This window comes from Xiphias gladius, chromosome 19 (assembly GCF_016859285.1).
Source record: "Xiphias gladius isolate SHS-SW01 ecotype Sanya breed wild chromosome 19, ASM1685928v1, whole genome shotgun sequence".
Taxonomy (NCBI): Eukaryota; Metazoa; Chordata; class Actinopteri; order Istiophoriformes; family Xiphiidae; genus Xiphias; species Xiphias gladius.
Genome location: NC_053418.1, coordinates 1413877 through 1432347, shown reverse-complemented (window position 1 = coordinate 1432347; position 18471 = coordinate 1413877). Strand labels below are relative to the sequence as shown.

At 40.7% G+C, this 18471-nt stretch overlaps 2 protein-coding genes across 2 annotated transcripts in view; both read left to right on the top strand.

Annotated features, from left to right (window-relative positions):
* The window catches only part of znf608 (zinc finger protein 608), a 58307-nt gene extending 48597 nt beyond the window's left edge, over positions 1–9710 (top strand). Inside the window, exons 10-12 of the mRNA XM_040154098.1 lie at positions 723–870; positions 2178–2234; positions 5469–9710. Of these exons, the coding sequence (XP_040010032.1) occupies positions 723–870; positions 2178–2234; positions 5469–5488 (225 nt within the window). The 3' untranslated portion in view covers positions 5489–9710. The remainder of the gene's footprint in view (positions 1–722; positions 871–2177; positions 2235–5468) is intronic.
* An 881-nt stretch (positions 9711–10591) lies between these two features.
* The window catches only part of LOC120805432 (centrosomal protein of 120 kDa), a 31313-nt gene continuing 23433 nt past the window's right edge, over positions 10592–18471 (top strand). Inside the window, exons 1-6 of the mRNA XM_040155652.1 lie at positions 10592–10836; positions 13544–13700; positions 15046–15160; positions 15340–15484; positions 16887–17035; positions 18209–18406. Of these exons, the coding sequence (XP_040011586.1) occupies positions 10788–10836; positions 13544–13700; positions 15046–15160; positions 15340–15484; positions 16887–17035; positions 18209–18406 (813 nt within the window). The 5' untranslated portion in view covers positions 10592–10787. The remainder of the gene's footprint in view (positions 10837–13543; positions 13701–15045; positions 15161–15339; positions 15485–16886; positions 17036–18208; positions 18407–18471) is intronic.

Below are 18471 nucleotides of genomic sequence, written 5' to 3'. Positions count from 1 at the left end.
TGTGTTTGCTTTTCATAGTGGAGTGAAACGGGTGAAAGCCGGTGGCTGCCCGCAGGGAAATAGCTGACTTTGGAAAATTGTCGACAAAAACTTGCAGATCCATTTTTATGATCCTTTAACTTTAAGGGGAATGTTCATTTTTGACCCTCGAAATAGTAGTTTCATTATTCTTTTCAAGTCCCTTCGATATTCAATTTGTAAGTGACTTATCACCTCTCTAACCACTTCTGCACATGAGGTGGATGTGCCATACTACCACTTAATTACGGTAAGAGGCCTTTACTAAGGTTTTATAACTGCTGTGGCATTTGACTGCAGCACCCAGGGGTCCAGTCTGCATGGAAACACTCTCAAATTTGCAATTATCCAGTTACTAGAGCCGGAAAATTCAAATACTGGCAATAAAGTTGAGTAGAACTGAGGTGGGAGGACGACAACCTCCACAGCTTTGTCTTTGTAGAGAGAGAATTTTTTTACTACAGAATTATGCAGCTACATGAAAATATACTCAACAAAAAACATACACAGAATTACTGTTCTTTACTACTGCATTCAGCGCTTTTCAGTCTCATCAAGCCCAGTAATGTCAGTATCCTCCTAATGTGACTATAGAGAGGCGGGAAACAAAAGACACGGTGTAAATGCAGTTGTGTGTGCGTGTGTGTGTGTGTGTGTGTGTGTGTGTGTGTGTGTGTGTGTGTGTGTGTGTGTGTATTCTACAGCCCGGCGAGAAAGGTTCCCCTGACGGAGAGAGAGAGACGGAGAGAGAGAGGAACCACGTGTCGTTCGCCCGACACCTCCACACGCACCATCACACACACCTGGGTATGAGCTACAACCTGATGTCAGGACAATATGACATCTACCAAGGTACAGCTACACCGTGCTCCCGAAAATCTGTCAAGCTGACGGGCACTGGCTAATTTAACCTGTCACCAGACACCCCCCATTACTGTGCAAAAACCTGAAAATAATGTTCCCGAAATAAAAAAAAAGGGACAAACATGGTAGAAATGGGGTTTTTTTTGGCAGAAAAAGGCCTGTAGCGAGACCCTCTGTTTGGAAAACACTTTGGAGCCATGGTCACAAGTCTGAACCAATTCTGTGTCAACAACCGTTGCAGTGATATGAGGATCCTAAAACGCTTTGCACAGATGGATCAGGAGACTTAGAGCTTTCAAACGGTGTAGAATTTGTCACGGTCGTGTGAAGATCGAGTCCAGCACAGACCATAACACACCTGAAGTAGTAGTACCGAGACCAAGGCGCCCGACGGTCAGGACGGTGCATTTTAAAAGGTTAAACGTCCTGAAATAAATTCCACATTGAGCTTGCGCTGGTTTTTATCGACGCCATCCATCCCAGCCAAAATGTTTTGCTAGGATGGAACAAATAGGTTGTTGTTATTAGAGGAGCACATGTCGACCACTAGCCACCATCTTTTCTACCCAACATTTGCTCTGAACTTTTTTGTTCTGACTTTTTCTGCTTCCAAGAGGTTTAAAAAGAACTCCTGTAACTAAAAACCGTGTGATATACTATTGTTGAATGAATGTGAGCACAATCATTGTGAAGTGTGAAATTCTGATGTTCAGTACAGTAGTAGAGATTCATTTATCTTGGCATGGCAGGAATAACTTGCTAGGGGGGGCACGGGGCAAACACGAGCTGCTTGACCCCATTTAACCCCCTATTCCTCCCACAAGTTATATCCGAGGTGCACAGTTTTTCCATGCCGGGACATTACCTAGATCCAGATTTGTTGCGGTAATGTGATTAAACAGAACGTGTGCAGCATTTGAGCACAACACTGAAATAATGAATGTCTTAAAAGCAGATTTTGCCACAGGGACCCCCTTTGAAAAAGGACCTCAAGATCTGGTAATAAAGCAGGACCCACTTTGATGCCCCTATTGAGTTGATACTGTGCTTTAGCCGAACATATTCCCAAACAAATTTTCAGTCTATTTAATAGGGGAAACCGACTAACACGCAGTGGAGCTTGTGGCAGTTGCCTGCTTTTCCTGACTGACATCTTCTGACATCTATAGTTTGCTTGGGAGAGCCTGATGAAAGGGAAACTTTGACTCGCGGCTTATCTGCTAATATAAATGTTTTGTTCAGGATGTGACGAAAGGTGGATTCTAACCGAGCACTTGCTCCTCTGTGTGTTGAAGGGTTGAGCTCCAGGTCGCTGGTTTCCAGTCAGCAGGTGTCAGGACACTCCTCTGCTGGTAGGTTTGAAACACTGTGAAACTATGACCTGTTACTACCGGACTGTGGTCTCATAAGGAGGACAGCAACCGCGGTTGGAGTTTTTTTTTTTTGCTTACAATATTTTGAAGGGCGATACAGTTTTTGAATTTCAGAACTTAGCCCGGCTTGCTCTCCATCATTTCTCTACACACCTCCAAAAGCTGATTTCCATTTTTATATTTCTTGATAGGGGCCCACTTGGAGTGACTTTCCATACTTTTTTGTCTAGAGGACATTATTTCTCGATCATATAGAGTAACAAGACTACGTCCAGACTCAGTTGGCAGTAATATGAGATGACATGATATAATTTACTAATTTAGAAAAAAGTTGATTTAATGTCAAGTTACATTTATGATTTACCCGTTTAACCTGGTAAATTACTCTACTTTACATTACTTCATGATTCTGATTCAGAATTCAGAATTATGCTACTGTCAATGATTAAATTGAGCATGAATGCTCGTAAAATGAAGGCATTTTCAAAATGTCAGTTTCAACAGTGTTGACTTATTAGAGTTAAGATAAAATGCAGCAGGCTAACATACATAACACTGAACAAATAGCCTGTGTTTCTTGTATTAAAACCATGACACACACACACACAAACAAGAAACTGTAGTGGCAAATTTAGCCTCGCTGTGGTGTCTCTTTCGGCGTCTATGATCATTATTTGTCAGTTTCGGTGTTGAATATCTTCTTCATCTCTGGTGTGATCTCAGTGTTGATCCAAACTCAAGAACTATCCACTTACTTTGCATCTTATGAAATTAATTGGGAGCAAAACAAGCAGGGAAATTGTCTCATCTTCACACTGTCTGGTGGGTCAATAAATCTAATATCTAAACCTTCTCTCTTGGGAATAACAGCTCGCTGCTTATTTGGCTCTGTGATGCTCCTGCCTTGTTGCTTAAATTATAATCCAGCAGATCAAACCCACTCTGCAGTGTTTTCCATATATTCTCGTAGGCTATATGTCACTGCCGTTGTTTGAAAGTGTGAAATAATGCAGCTGGTACCTGCCAGGCAGTTAAACAGCATAATGTGATTATTACCGTACTGGTGCGACGACTGCAGTTATTTATAGATGGTAATTGCTGTGAAATAGAGGAGATTAACAGGAGCGATGCTGACAGTGGAAACACAAAACAGCAGAGAAATGAAGAGGAGCACCAGTAGTTTTGTAAGAAAGCCAAAGCACGGGTTGTAGCTAACCATTCAGGCCTGATATCTGAAATCCCTAATTAATTATCTCCTTATTACCGCCGCCAAGGAGGTTATGTTTTCACCCGTGTCTACTTGTTGCTTTATTTGTCAGCAGGATTGCACATGAAGTACTGAACTGATTTGTACCACACACGGTGGATGGATGGGGCACGGGCCAGGGAAGAACCCATTGCATTTTGATGCAGATCCGGTTAAATCCGGGGTGGATCCAGGAATTTTTTTATCACTTTCCTTATCATTGCGAGATAGGGCTTTTTTCAACGTTTTGGTCAATATTCGGCCCTGGCAGAGGATTGTGCTCTACTGAGCCCCATTCTAGTCTTGAGATTTTAAACTGTTTGCTTGCATTACAAAATTAGTTTTCTCATTATCTTGACCAAACAAATGGTGATCATAAAGGTAATATACATTTTGTTTAAGCATTCTTTCTTTATAATCTTGCGTTTTATGGTGTTGTCTCATTATCTTAAGGTAGAGAGAGACTCCATAAAGACATCGATTTAGATCATTTTATGAGATAACGAGATATCGTGATCACAAGGAAACGTTTGGTAAATTGTTAATGTTATAATGAAATCATTATGTTGGGAAAACGGATTTAAAAAGTTGAATGTAAGCACCATCTGATAGCTTAACATAACAAGATAATTAACATATGATGTCTACTGGTTTACATACATACAGCCATACGTTTCCATACATTGTTTTTCCCATTCAAATCCTAGTAGCTCAATAAAGTTCTATCCTAGAGAAATAGGAATCCACTGAATGCGTCAATCATCTTTTCCTCCATTTTGTCTGAGGGTGAAATATAATTTTAAGGCTTTAATTTACAATGAATGGCATCCTGCCACTTCTCCAGTGTTGAAGTTTGTATGCGTAAATGCGGCATTTAGTCCTTTAACTACACATCTCTTATGTTTTACATCTGTTTTGACCATTTTCCCACAATCCCTCCAAATTTAACGACCATACTGGTCGCCTGTCCCTACCTTCGGGTAGGAGCAATAGGAGTATACCGGCTGCAGTCGTACTGGACCCTGGTCGTCATGGTAACAATAATAAACATGCAGTTAAGGTTGTACAACAAAACAATCGGATTCACACAGGAAACAAACAGCGGTCTCTAGTGTGAAGGTCCTGTATTTGTCGACCCATCCATCCATCCCGACCTCCTTTTTCACTCTTTACACTTTGTAACCTGACTTCCTCCTTTGCTCCCATCATAGTTACTACGGGCACTAGAGGCCACCTAATAATAGAACGTAAGTATGGGTCGTAATAACCTGCTTGGACAGATGACCTATGGGCTCGTTTTCTGTAAGAAGACAGTCTCTCACTTCCATAACCATGCTTAATTTTTGATTGATTACCTGCCTTCCAGAAAGCTGTTAGAATAGATAGATAGTTCATTTCAATTGCTGTGATAGTAAACCTTAAGAGACTTGCTTGAAAGACTCCGTGACAGTGAACAATTTATTCCCCTTTTTTTGTCAAAGCTATTTCATTGTTCTGTTGCAATGCAGTTGGATGCACAAGTCAACTTGAAAGCTTTGCTTTGACTGAAACATTTTCAACTTTCAACAAACATCTTTGTTTCCATTTGTGTTGTATAGAGCTGTAAGCACTTGTTCTTTCAACTTGGTAAATGGGAAATAGCTGTAGTGGGAAATTGTGCTCTAATCCAAAGCACAATTTGCCTCTTGTTCACCCATTCACACACTGATGGCTGCGAGCCACCGTGCAAGGTGCCGGTCTGACCATCAGGAGCAATTGGGGGTTCAGTGTCTTGCCCAAGGACGCTTTGACACGTGGATTGGCGGAGCTGGAGATCGAACTACTAAAGCTGTGATTAGGACGACCCACTCTCCCTCCTGAGCCCCAGCCACCCCTCTTGCTTTTTTTTGTTCGACTTTCTTTGTAGTACCGACTCTCAAGAATTTGCTCAGTGTACGGTCTGAACTTTTTTCCTCTTGTCTCCACAGAGGGCGAAGGGAAGAAGTAGGACCATGTGACCACGTCTCACATGAGGAACGGCAGATTTATCAGACATCAATTCCATGGTGTTGAATAAGCTTCGCCTCGCTGAGAGGCAGAGAACAAAAACAAAAAACCTCTTTCATTTATTACTAATGACAACCTCCTGTTTTATAACACATCACCCAGGAGCCGGTGGGCTGACAGAGGGACAGACAAATGAATGGATAGCAGGATCGGGACCTTTTTGAAGGAGGAACTACCTGTACGAATCCAGAATCATAGACTTTTGAAGCTTTCGGTTTTGCGGAGTTTGGACGGAAGCAGGCGGCGCATATAAAGCAAAACATCAGAGCGCTGTGCACTCAGCCTGCTGTGGTGTTCAACTTTATAAAATGCACATTTATTGTTGTGTATTATGATGATGATATGACTGAATGTACTGATGATGACTTACTTTATCCCAATAGTGTTGATCGTTTTTTTAAACTTCTATTGGGAAACAGCATTAGGAAGCTAAAAAGTCTATTATTATCCTTATTATTCTCATTATGATTATTGAAGTGGTCCTCCTCCCTCCATAGTGCTGACGCTACATTTGTATTACTAACCTGTACTTGAGCGTAACCATGTTGATTGTATTGTCTTTATGTGAGAGTAAACCTTCACATTGACCTGCCCAGTGCCATGTAGGAACCCAGTGGTGTATATATTCTGTACAGATTCATGGCAGAGCACTAACATGCTTTATCGTACTCTATGTTGATCTCCATCAGCCATGCAGGGGAGCAGCAGGCAGAGCTGGGGAAACCAGCAGAAACAGAACCACAATGTCATTACTAGCTAAGTTCACTTCATCTGCAGCAGTTTGACCTGGAGGTACATGCTGTACTGACATTGACGCTGATGTTGCATTTATGACGTATCCCATTTGGTGAGAGCAAAAGTTCAGTGAGTCATTTGGTAAATGTAAGCTCTAGTTTGTGCCTCTAAAGTAATCAGTGTTTTTATATTTGAGAGTTTCAAGCCACATAAGGCTCTAGGGGTGGCATTGTTGGTCGGTCATTGTTGGTCGGTCAGTCCACCACTTTGCTTCCGTCTGAAATATTTTGACAAATACCGGATGGATAGCTATGAGATTTGGTACAGACCTTCAAAGCCATTAGATGGTGAATGCTAATGACTTCGGTGATCCCCTGACATTTCATCTGGTGCCAGGTCAAATTTTTCAGTTGTACAGTGAAATATCTCAACATTCTCCAGGTGGACTGGCAGAAAATTTGGTACAGCTTCTTGTCTACTAGTGATTATATTCTCCCAATGGATATGAACCGCTGTTTCTATCCAAACCGGTGCAGAGTGAATTGGAATTTTACCTATTCCTCACAATGTATATTGATTCTTTGACCCAAACAAAGATGCACACTGAGCCAAAAACCAGTTCTCATTTCCTGTTTCTTGTCTTTGTTTAGGTCGAGGAAGGATGACGATCCTTGCGTCAAATTTAGTGTACATTAGAGGAAACACTTTAGAGTCTATAAGGATTATGGTCTTGTCTCTTGGTAAGGGTTGTAGAACAACCTACGAGGTTTTGATTGAGAGTGGCCTATGTCTGTTATTTGAATGTGATCATCAGTCATCAGGGAACATATCAGATATTGTAGTTGACAAAACAATCTAACCTCAAGGTCCATTTAGAAGCAGCTTTATAGCTTTGGATCATACAAAATTATTGTCATCAGCAAATGAAGTCTGCCAGTTGTCATGGAAATAAACCACAAGTCCTTATAGTGCTCGGAAAAAACGAACATCTACAATACCATAACAACCGGGCGAACTGCATCTGCTGAGGACGATTGTGTGATATGATTGAGAGTTCCAGGGAGATTTTGTCAACTGCTGTTTCCAAGTTCAAGAATAATCTTTGGCCCTCTATCTCAAATATAAAATCAGAGGTACAAACTGGGGCAAAGTGAATGAATGCTAATGATGGATGCCAGTGAGTGATACTGTTTGAGCGTGAGAGGTAGATGTGCCAGTTATACTTTTAGTCACAATACCTCGGAAGGACAATTCCAGTGTTAACTGAGTTTTTCCTCATTTTCTAACATCTACCTTACATTACCTCTACAGCCAGCATTACACTCAAAAATAAATGGAATTCGGTGTGTTCGCTCAGGTACGATAGTGACTTTATTACCAAAAAAGAAGCTTTATCATTTGTCATTTGAACTTGTCAAAATTTTTCACGCTCAGTTCACCAGTTTTTGTACAGTTCTGTCTTGTTTTTCGGAACTTAGAGACTGTGTATAAAAGCATTTACTTGCAGCACCATATTCAACAGCAGTTTGGGAATATGCTAAATTCAGTTTAGTTTAAAGTATAGCATGACAACTCCAAATTGATGCTTTCTTCTTGACTGGGATCAAGTCATGATATAAGACAGTGTTTCTCTCATAATATTCATTTTGAATAATGAGTAAAATAACAGACAACTAGAAAATATCATTCAACACGATTAAAGCTAGAAAACCGGCTAGAGTATAGCGATAAAAAACAATACGGTGATGCTGGAATTCAGTAGAAACTGATCACACTGGAATTGTCCTTGAAGTAAAATGCCCACATTCTCAGTGATCCCAGTGGGGATGCATCCTTGTCTGGAGTCCCATAATTCTTTGCCCAGCCTCTGCTCCCAGGCCCTCTATAAGCTAACTAGCTCACTGCAGAGCCTCTGATAGACAGAGCGGTCAGGTTTTACCCTTGGTGCCATACCACTGCCACGTCTCAAGAGCAAGTATATAGTGCCAGTAGGCGTTTGCTTGGGCATCATCAACATCAGCCTTTAACCAGTCTGAGCCACAAACCACATTCTCATTTCCAAAATCTGGTGCTGCTAGTTGTCTTTAACATCTGAGCCACTTTCCTCGGGACACTGGTTGATCCATTCCGATTATCCAGACTACACATCTTGTAGTGAAAACGGAGTTCACAAGATTGCATCTGGCTTCTCTGGGGCTAATGAAGTAATTGAAACAAGGTCCTTTAACATCAATTTTATACTCTAACCTGCACCAGAATGATTGAAACACGATTGAAAAAACTGGTAGAGTCATACTGGATATTTGAAAATGAAGTGAATGAATTTGGAAATCAATTTGGTGGTGTTTGCACAGTTATAATGACATAATTGAGACCAAAACAAAATTCCATACCTTGCCAAACTTCTAAAAAGTTTTGCATAGCCTCATTCACCAGAGGTCCAGTTCATCAGTACTTCCTAGTAGTCAACAATCCTAGGCAGCCTGCTAAGTCAGATACCAGATATGGCCTTGCTGTAGCCCATATATGAAACCCAATTCTTGGGAGTGGAAAATATAGGCGGAATGTGTCGATGTGTCAGGATACCCACTGTCCAATTTTCCAGCATATTTCAAAATTTGGACCAGTGTTGGGTCAAGCCATTCCAGCTACATGAGATGTGACTGATTTCTTTCCATTTTCATCCACTTCACCCCTGAAGGTCATCTATCTATCTATCTATCTGGCGGTGGCATCACTTCTCTGATGCAAACATGTCAAATTCATATACGGCCGTTATAATGGAGCAGTTGATTTACCTTCCAGTTACGTCAACAGAGCTGTTTGCTTATTCATTTAGCAAACACTGATCGTTAACATGCTCCTGCTAGCGTACTAATTGGAAATGTCAAAAACAAGACAGCATTGTTAGCTGATCAGATACAGTAGTTAGTTATTTAGGTGATGGTGAATGCACAACACAATCCGGTATGGCCACCAGATGCTGCATTAACTAACTAAGCCCTGTTGCTGCATTCACACAATCTGCAATGGAAGTACAAGTTGGAAAACTGTATTTCCAGTAACTTGTAAATTTTGTAAATGCAGCATAACGATATATTGAATTTTTCTAATGTCACTGTGGTGCCACCACAGCTGGCAATAAAACCGCAGTAGCCCCACCTTGTCTTTCAGCGGCTCTGCCTCACTCACACAACACCTTACCTACATAGTATCAGTGATCATTCTATTACTTGAATATAGTGCTATGAACTCTGTTTACAAAATGCTGTCAACTTTTGGGAGACACAGTGTTGTCTCATAAGGCTGCTTGGTATGTTCAGTTCATCCACCCGATGTATCCATTTAATAACACACTGAAATCGTATAAACATGGAACCTGCTGTTGCTTTTTTATACTGTATATGCCTTAATTCATATGTTTGGCAATCATGATTAAAGGATGTTTATATATATTTTTTTGTCTGGAGTTTTTTTCTCAGCAGTGACACTGTTTCTGCATTATATTAACCAACATCAGTTTAAATGCTCAAAGAAAAAATAATTGTAATAATTCTATTTTACATTAAGGAGTCCTTGTGTCTGCAACACAGACAGTATTGAATTTTTGTTGACCTTATCATCTTTATGATACTTTTATAACCTGAAAAGCTATAAAATGTCTATAATAAAGTAGGATTTTTATGTTATAATAGAGAACACAATACAACAGGATTAGTCCTTCATCAGTTGCAGCATTGTAAGTCTTTGCTCTGTTTTGAATTTTGAATGTATTTTTAAAACCATGGAAACGAGTATAACTAAATGTACTGTTACATATTAATTTACTGAAACATATGGAGTCTACCCTCCACGGTACTGCTGTGTAATTTCATCAGTCTCAAAAAATGATTCAAATTAACCACAGCACTTCACAGTCTAAAAGTGTTTTTTTGCACGTTAAAAAAAACTTAAAATGAATTAATTGTGCAAGCATCTTGCAATGGTATTGCACCCACGTGCTGATATTTTTAGGCTCAAGGTCTGAATAAAGTAGGTAAGAACCAAAATAGAACTAAAAGACAAATAATATACACTAACTAAAATACATCAGAAATAGAATTAGGATCATGACTTTAACTATATAATGTATTTAATAATAAAAATAATAGTAACAACCATAATAATAATAGTAATCGTTATTATGATTATTATTATTATTAGTAGTAGAAGTAGTGCTAGTACTACTGGTAGTATTGTACTTGCACTTGCAGTTTGACCTCCCACCAGCAGAGGACGCTGAACACTCAACCGTCCCCATCATCACTTCCGCTTTTAAAACAAAATGGGTGGCGCCAAACCTTGACAACAAAGCGGCTGTTTGGGGTCTGCAACGGTCAGACCCTCCGCTGTGTTTGGGTTTTGTGCCCTCGAGTAAGTTCAGAATTAAAGGAAGGTTTAAAACGGAGTTTGGAAGTTTGAATGAACAGCCGGAAAGTTCCCCGTCAGAGTGTACAAATGCCAACATGGCTGCGAAGACAGACCAACTTCTTATCGTTGTGTCCATCCTAGAAGGTAAGCAGGATAACCTGAGTAACAGCTGAGAGTTCGCTTCTAAAATGAACTACACACCTTATGTTACCAGTGTCAACCGATATCAGAGGCTTCTGACACGTTTAGCATCAGTGTACAGCGGCTTCACCGGTGTCATTAGTCACGGCTTAAGGAGCTGGTTGAAGCAGCCTGTTGCTGGGTCCGTTAGATCTTCCCTGAAGTTACGGACAAGCTATTATTAGAGCAAGACGTCCACACCTGGAACATTCATCGTTTCCGTCACATAAAACAAAGGTTTGAAAGGCACATTTAGCACAGAGAGGCCCTTTGGAAGGTGCGGTGTATAATTAAACTTAACTTAGTCGGTACAAAGTACAGTAGACAGCAAAACTGAGTACACCCCTGCTCGGTATCACTGAAATGTTAACTAATCACAAACCCTGTCAAAACAATTTTATTTGTTTTTAGTCGAAGCCCAAAAAGAACGAAGCCAATTTGTTTGACGAACAAACTAATTAAATGATAATGAAATGTCAAACTGCAACAACAGTTCACCCTTCGTTATTTTTTATATATTTTGTACGTCCATCTTTATTTCTGATGACACGTTAGATACTCCTGTTGGTGGATGAAACCAGGCCAACACAGATCTGTGGAGAGATGCTCTGCTGTTCCCCACCGATGATTCTTTTCAGCTGCTCTTTGCTGAAAGGGGTTTTGTTGCTCTAACCTTTGCTTTAAAATACCCCCAAGGCTTTGCCAGATCATAGCTTTCACTTTTTTCTTCTTTACAAGCTCTTGTGTGAGTGTTGCAGCGTGTTTGGGATCATTGTCATTTCGGACAGTTCCTCTCCTGCAGAGCATCTTGAGACTGGGAGTCATCTTTTCATTCAGTTTTGGGTACAAACTTGCCTTCACAGTACCATCTGTACTGTAATGTCACCTCCCCTACACCTTTTGCTCTCATGCAGCCCCATGTCAACACGTCCATGTTACACAGTCGGCACACTGGAGTCACTGTGGTGGTCCTGGCCATGTCTACACCAAACTTGCTGGGCCCCATCTGATCCAAACAAATTTATCTTGGTTCACCTGACCAAAGAATGTGCTGCCAACATTCATCAGGTTTCTTTTCATGTTCTTTGGCAATGTTTAATCTGCAGTTGTGGGACGTTTTATGAACAATGGTTTTCTTCTTGAACGCCGTCCGTAGAAGCTGACTTCATACAATGTCCTTCACGAGGTCCGATCAGTCACTGAAACACCAGTTTCCACAGACAATCCTTGTCCCAAGTCAGAAGCACTGTCCCTTCTCTTTTTCAATGCAAGGTTGTGGCAATAGTGAACTGTGTGTGGCCTCCTTTTTCAAAGACGACCCCTGTGCCTTCTGTTATTGGTAGTACGGCTCTTTCTAAACCTCCTAACCACTGCTGCAGCTGTGTTTCAGCTTATGTTCAGTCGCCCGCTGATGCTCCTGTACTCTCTTCCATCTGTGAAGTCTCACAACCTGGTTTCTTGTTGTTCAGGCAGTTCCTTACCATGTGGAGTCATGTTGCATTAGACACAACTCAGGGCAAAATTAAATAACCTGTTGTGTTCACAGGTTATTTTAAAACCTTCTTCGTGCAATTAGCCTTAACTGGAAATCACATGTAATCCCTTTTAATGTACTGGGGTTGTACTTTGGGCTTGTATTTTAAATGTAGTCTATTTAGACTGTTTGTTTTGAATTATAGATAAGATCAAATACCCCACAGTTCAACTAAAATTTTGCTTTCACAAAATGTATGATTTTGTGGTCCTTTAATTTTGGCGTTTTTGTTTTGCTTATTTGTTTGGTTGCCTGGATTTAACTCCATCAATACAGCGATGAATTTTGATATATTGTGGTAAAGCTTAAATGCGTTGCCTTCTTCATCTTAAAGGCTGCGTATAGTGAAGTTCTGTAACATTTTGACTTATTCTGCTGTTTATCTCAGTGATATTTATTTTTGTCAGTAATAATGTGAAGTTAAGTCAGTTTTTATTCATATAGCCCAACGTCACAAATCATGAATTTTCCTCAAGGCGCTCGTGACACCCCCTGTCCTTAAACCCTACATTTCTGAAAAAAAAAAAAAAACCTTTTAATGGAGGAAAGAAAGGAAGAAACTTCAGGAATAGAAACATGGAGGGGGGGGTCCCTCTTAACAGATGGACAGAGGACAGACACGTAATACATTTCGTGTGTACAGAATAGACCAACACAGTAAATTTACAGTCTGCACAATCATGACGACAAAATTCTAGATAGGTTGTAAACATGTATGAAGAATATGATCTGGGATGTTGAGCACCTTCCAGGTGCCAAGAAACAAATAGGACATGAGCCTCACAACCTCCTCTCCCCCGATGTCAAATACAGTGTTGGAAATTTCTTTCAAAGACGCTGAGAGAAACAGCAAGATTTGGCAAGTAGGACTCTAAATGACATTAGGTCATTTGACATGAATAAAGGTCATTCTTAAGGGGACCCGTGTTGATTGACTATGTAGTTAGCAATAGATATGAGTATTTGCTACCTGCGGAAGTGGTTCCTACCAGCCATCTCTAAAATCTTTTTGCAAATACTCATGATTGGTGGTAATTTACCAGCCTGAGCAGGACTCTAAGTGAAAACCAGTTTAATCTCTCTATAACCAGTGTAGTGGGATGTGTTTAGAGAGTAAAGCTGTCTCCCCTTTCCCAGGTCGCCACTTCCCGAAGAGTCCTCGGCTCAGTCTGGTTGTTCAGGCGAGCTTTGATGGAGAGCAGCTCGCTACAGACCCAGTAGAGCACAGAGAGCAGCCGCAGTTCAGCACCGAGCTGGCCTGGGAGCTGGACCGTCGGACGCTGCACCAACACAGGTCTGCAGTTTGGATTTTCACAATACATAATTACAGACAGCCAAGATGAATTTAACTGAGAGGTAATGTGAAGGAAAAGTTGGTTTATCATTTATTCACTTTGGATGATGCAACTATAGAAGTTTCAAGGTCTCTCCCAGGGGCCTTAGACAGATGTTTTATGAGTCCAGGGACCCTGCATATGGAGCAGCCTGTCGCCTTACCATAAATGGAAATAAGCCAAGCTATGCCTATCTGAGCTTCAATTTATGGCCAGTGCATGTGCAGAGCGTGAACAACTAAATATATTTCTATCTTATTGGATGATGTGTTTGGGTTGAAGTAAAGATGAACAATAGGGACTGAGTTCTTTGTCTCAACAAACACTATAAAGATGATTGTAAGACTCCTTCTCTTGAGAGACTCTCCTCTGACTTCTTGTGATAACGTTTGTTGGTCTCCTATATTGTAACTTACAAGATATTTCACTTTAACCCTGTCAGTGATTTATGTGTTTAATTGTGTTCAGAGTCCTTTGTTGAAAATCTTCCACAACAGTAGATGATTAAAAAAAAGATAAAAATAGAGCTTTTCAGTAAAGAACCCAACTTTCTGTCACTTCCAACTCTCTCTCTGATAATCATTTTTGTTTTTTTTAACACAGTTGATCACACAGTACAGCTGCTTGTCAAATGACTGGATGGCTTTAAATCATGTTTAACTGAGAGTCACAAAAGGCTAACATGTGAAGAACTGCCATTAGATTTGGGTGGGCAGTGGGCTGAAAGCCTGGAATTACAGAATGTAGGACTGCAACTATTTTCATAATCGACCAAATTTATTTTTTTTTATTTTGTCGATCAGTTGTTTGTTTAATCGTTTGACACTGCACAACAGAGTAAAATGTCCAGTACACATTTCCCAGAACCCAAGACGACGTCATCAAATGTCTTGTTTTGTCCAACCAACAGATGAAGACCCAAAGATATCCAGTTTACAGTAATGTTAAGACAAAGAAAAGCAGCCATCTCTCGCAGTTGAGAAACTGGAACTGTCAAATATTTGACATCTTTGCTGGATAATTAACTTTCAATGACGGATTAATCAATTATCAAAATAGCTGCTGATTAATTTTCTGGCATTCAACTAACTGATTAATCAGCTAATTGTTGCAGCGGATGACTGCTGCCTTTAATTATGGCATTATCATAGCAATGTTAGGTAATGAGAACCCTCACGAGGACATAAATATCATGTTTTAACTTGACAGCAGCTTGACCTTCTCTTCCACTTCTCGTGTTGGATTTTGTAAAAATATTACCAAGCTGTGTAATATTGACGCATCGTGACGACTCTCTCCTCCCAGACTGCAGAGAACTCCCATCAAGCTTCAGTGTTTTGCTGTCGACTCTGTCAGCAAGAAGAGAGAGAGTGTTGGCTACATTGTCCTCGACCTCCGATCAGTACAGGAGGTCAAACAGGTAAATGTCTTCACCTTCTGTCTGCCTCGGGGGGGCTGAAGTAGTTGAGATGTGGTAACAAGCGATGTCCAGCTTCCGTTCACTGGGACCAGTAAAAAGAAGGTTTTCTTGCCCTGTTGTGATTAAAGCCTCTTATGAGGGATGTGGAGATGAGTTTGTTTTCTGTGTGTGTCTCTCAGGAGCCTCGCTGGTATCCACTGCTGAGCAGTAAATACACCAAACAGAGACCAGCCCTCCTCCTCAGCGTGGTGCTGGAGAACGACACCAAGCCCTCCGAGCCCTCTCCTGACAGGTTCAAAGCCAGGAAGGCCCCGCCCCGACAAGGTCAGCCGCTTCATCCATGCTGTTTGTTTTATTTGCTCTGTTCTCACGTCACTCTTTGTTTTTCTTATCTTTTGAATGTCACCTGTGTATGTAAAATTAATAGTCGTTTAAATAAAATTTTTAGTTAGCTCATACATGCAGCTGTTTCATGATGCAGGTCAAACCTGGGAAAGTCAAGGGAACGGGCTTAAACTAACACTTTGGTGAATAATTGTCTTTTGGCAGTGTGTCCTCTGTGTCTCTCTGGTAAGCTGTCAGTGCTTTATCGTGCTCTCACTGGCTCACGCCACACGGACTGTTGCTCTTTACAATTCACTTTTTGTCACTTTTATACTTTTTACAAGCTAAACATGATTTTGAAGCCCTCCTCACACTCTGACCTGTGATGAGTCCAAACCTCTGCAGAAGTAGAGATTCCTTTCTCAATCCGCAGATGTGAGTTGGGTCATCTGTGCCCCTTAATTAATGTGTGTTAAACTGAATGAATTTAGGACCTGCTTTACACTCATTTTAAGCCGTAATCCCAGTCATGGCAGGTTTGACTACAGCAGTTACAAATATTTAAAAAAAAAATTAGTTTTCCTTTGGGAAGTGAAAATGATCATGTAAATTATAGTAACATGAAAAGCACCATTAGATACAGGTTATTAGATCATTTCTGATAACGTTCTGATGAAATAGTTCTGTGTGAGGAGGACTTTAAAAAGTATATAATCTCCAAATGATGGCTGCTTCCACAACGAAGTGACAGATACATGTATTAGCCGGCATGTGACCTGTGTTAACATCCCACCCTGTACAGTATGCGCTTCCGTGTGTGTGTCTGTGTGTGTCTGTGTGTGTCTGTGTGTATGTCTGTGTGTCTGTGTGCGTGTGTGTGTGTCTGTGTCTGTGTGTGTGTGTGTGTGTGAATCCTGCTTATCTGTGCTCCCTTTCATATATGTTATTCAGAGTCTTTCACTTCCCACTGATCTACTTCCCTACTGATCACTACTTCTGCTGTTGCCGGGTTTCTAGCCTGTTTAAAGGGAATTGTGCTCTGTCCGTGCTCTATGTACTTGTGAACAGAGCCAGATTCACTTTAAGTTCAGCTCCAGTTGCTGTGAAAGCGTTGGCTCTTCTAAAGTCGAGAGAGAGTAGAGAGTAGAGAAGAATAATTTGAAAGTTTCAGTTGTAAATATTTTAAGAATTGCTGAGTAAATTAGTAAAATACGTGTAAAATAATTGAGCTAAATGGTCTGAAAGAAAAAGTTGAATGATGCTTACTGTGAGTGTTTGAGGTTATTGCAGAGAGCAACCTTTTTCTGGTCTCAGCTCCTTTGCTAGACGTGACTGTTTTAAATCAGATTCTTTTTATGTTTCATTTAATGTTCTCTCTTGTCCTCCTGTCTGTCGGGTGTAGGCTCTCCTGCAGTAACTGAGCTGCTCCCAGACAAGCTGGAGGCCGTACTGATCCCAGACCAGGGTTACCATCAGCTTGGACCCGCAGATCACTGCACTGACGTGTTTGTCCTGTCCGTCACTGTGGCCTTTGCCACTAAACTAGAACAGGTAAACACAACACTTTGCTCCTGACCCCTGACTTCACATTGATAACTTCCAAATGTGTTATTTCTTTAGATAACTTCAGATAATGTAGCCAGCATCACGTCACATCCAGAACTTTCCAGCATCTGGAATCACATGTGATTACAGAAAACGGAGAAACACTCACTTTCTCTTGGCTGGAATGTTTCACTCTTTGTTCCTGCTGTCGTTGTGAGTGTTGCTTTTTCCACTTTTCCCATGTAATGAACCCCTTCACTTCATGCTCACCTCAACGTACCCTGACCTCAAAAAACGCTACCTGGTGCGCAACAAAGAAAGGGCAGCGGAGGGAAAGAAAATTACAGCAGTTCATCACAAAATGACTTTGAACATCTCAGGTGGTAACTGTGGTTTAAACATTAATGCTTCAGCTCTGAACTGCTTCAACAAGCACTGTCCTCCAGAGTGTCATAAGGAAACACTGAAGACGCCGACTCCGTAGTCACTACCAAATTCTCTCTCACTGCAGTTAGAAGTAGGTGGAGACAGCATGTGGTGTGGTATCGTCAGCCCTTAATTCAAAACGTTTGGTGAATTGAAAAATAGTTACGTTGGTCATTTGTTATTTTTTCAAAGCAGTTTTTTCGTTAATGAGGCACTAAAAAGATAAGTTGATTTATTAGTTAGTTGATTGATTAACAGTTAATCAATGGCAGTTTTGATAAGTTGTAAGCCATTAATGAAATCATAAAGCTAAAGATTTCCTGTACATAGCTTCTCAAATGCGTATCTGTGTTTATCTGTCTTGTCTTGTAAAAGGAATCATTTGGAATTTTAGATCAGACAAAATAAACATTGTGTATTTATCACAGGGAAACATGGTTCAACATGTACACATGTTGAACCTTTTTATATATGTATATATATATATATATATATATATATTTTTTTTTTTTTTTTTTTGTCCTGTCTGTAGCTTAGTCAAAAATGCAGCCTTAGTGTTGTATATGCAGCTGAGAAAGTCAACAGATTGGGCAAAACCTTGTTCCACAAAGCTCCTTTCCAGAGTTTACAATATTAAACTTTAACTGAACTCAAAAAACCCTGATAAAAATAGTAAAATAAACGTCAAGTGATAACGTAAAGCGCCGCCTTCATATTTAGTGTTAAAATGTGATTTTGTATCGTTCCCCACAGTTGATCCCCAACACTATGAAACTGTCAGCAGAGGGGTCAGAGTTCTTCTTCTACTACTCTTTACTGGGCAACGACATCACCAGCGAGCCTTTCCACAACCTGCTGAGTCCTGACTTTGAGCCGGAGCGCGCCTCTGTGCGCATCCGCAGCAGCAAACAGATCCTCCAGACCTTCCTTTCTCAGCAGCCCGGTTTAGAGGTGAGAGTCAAGGTGGCTGACCGATACCTCACTACTACATGTTACTGGCCGTGTATCACCATCAT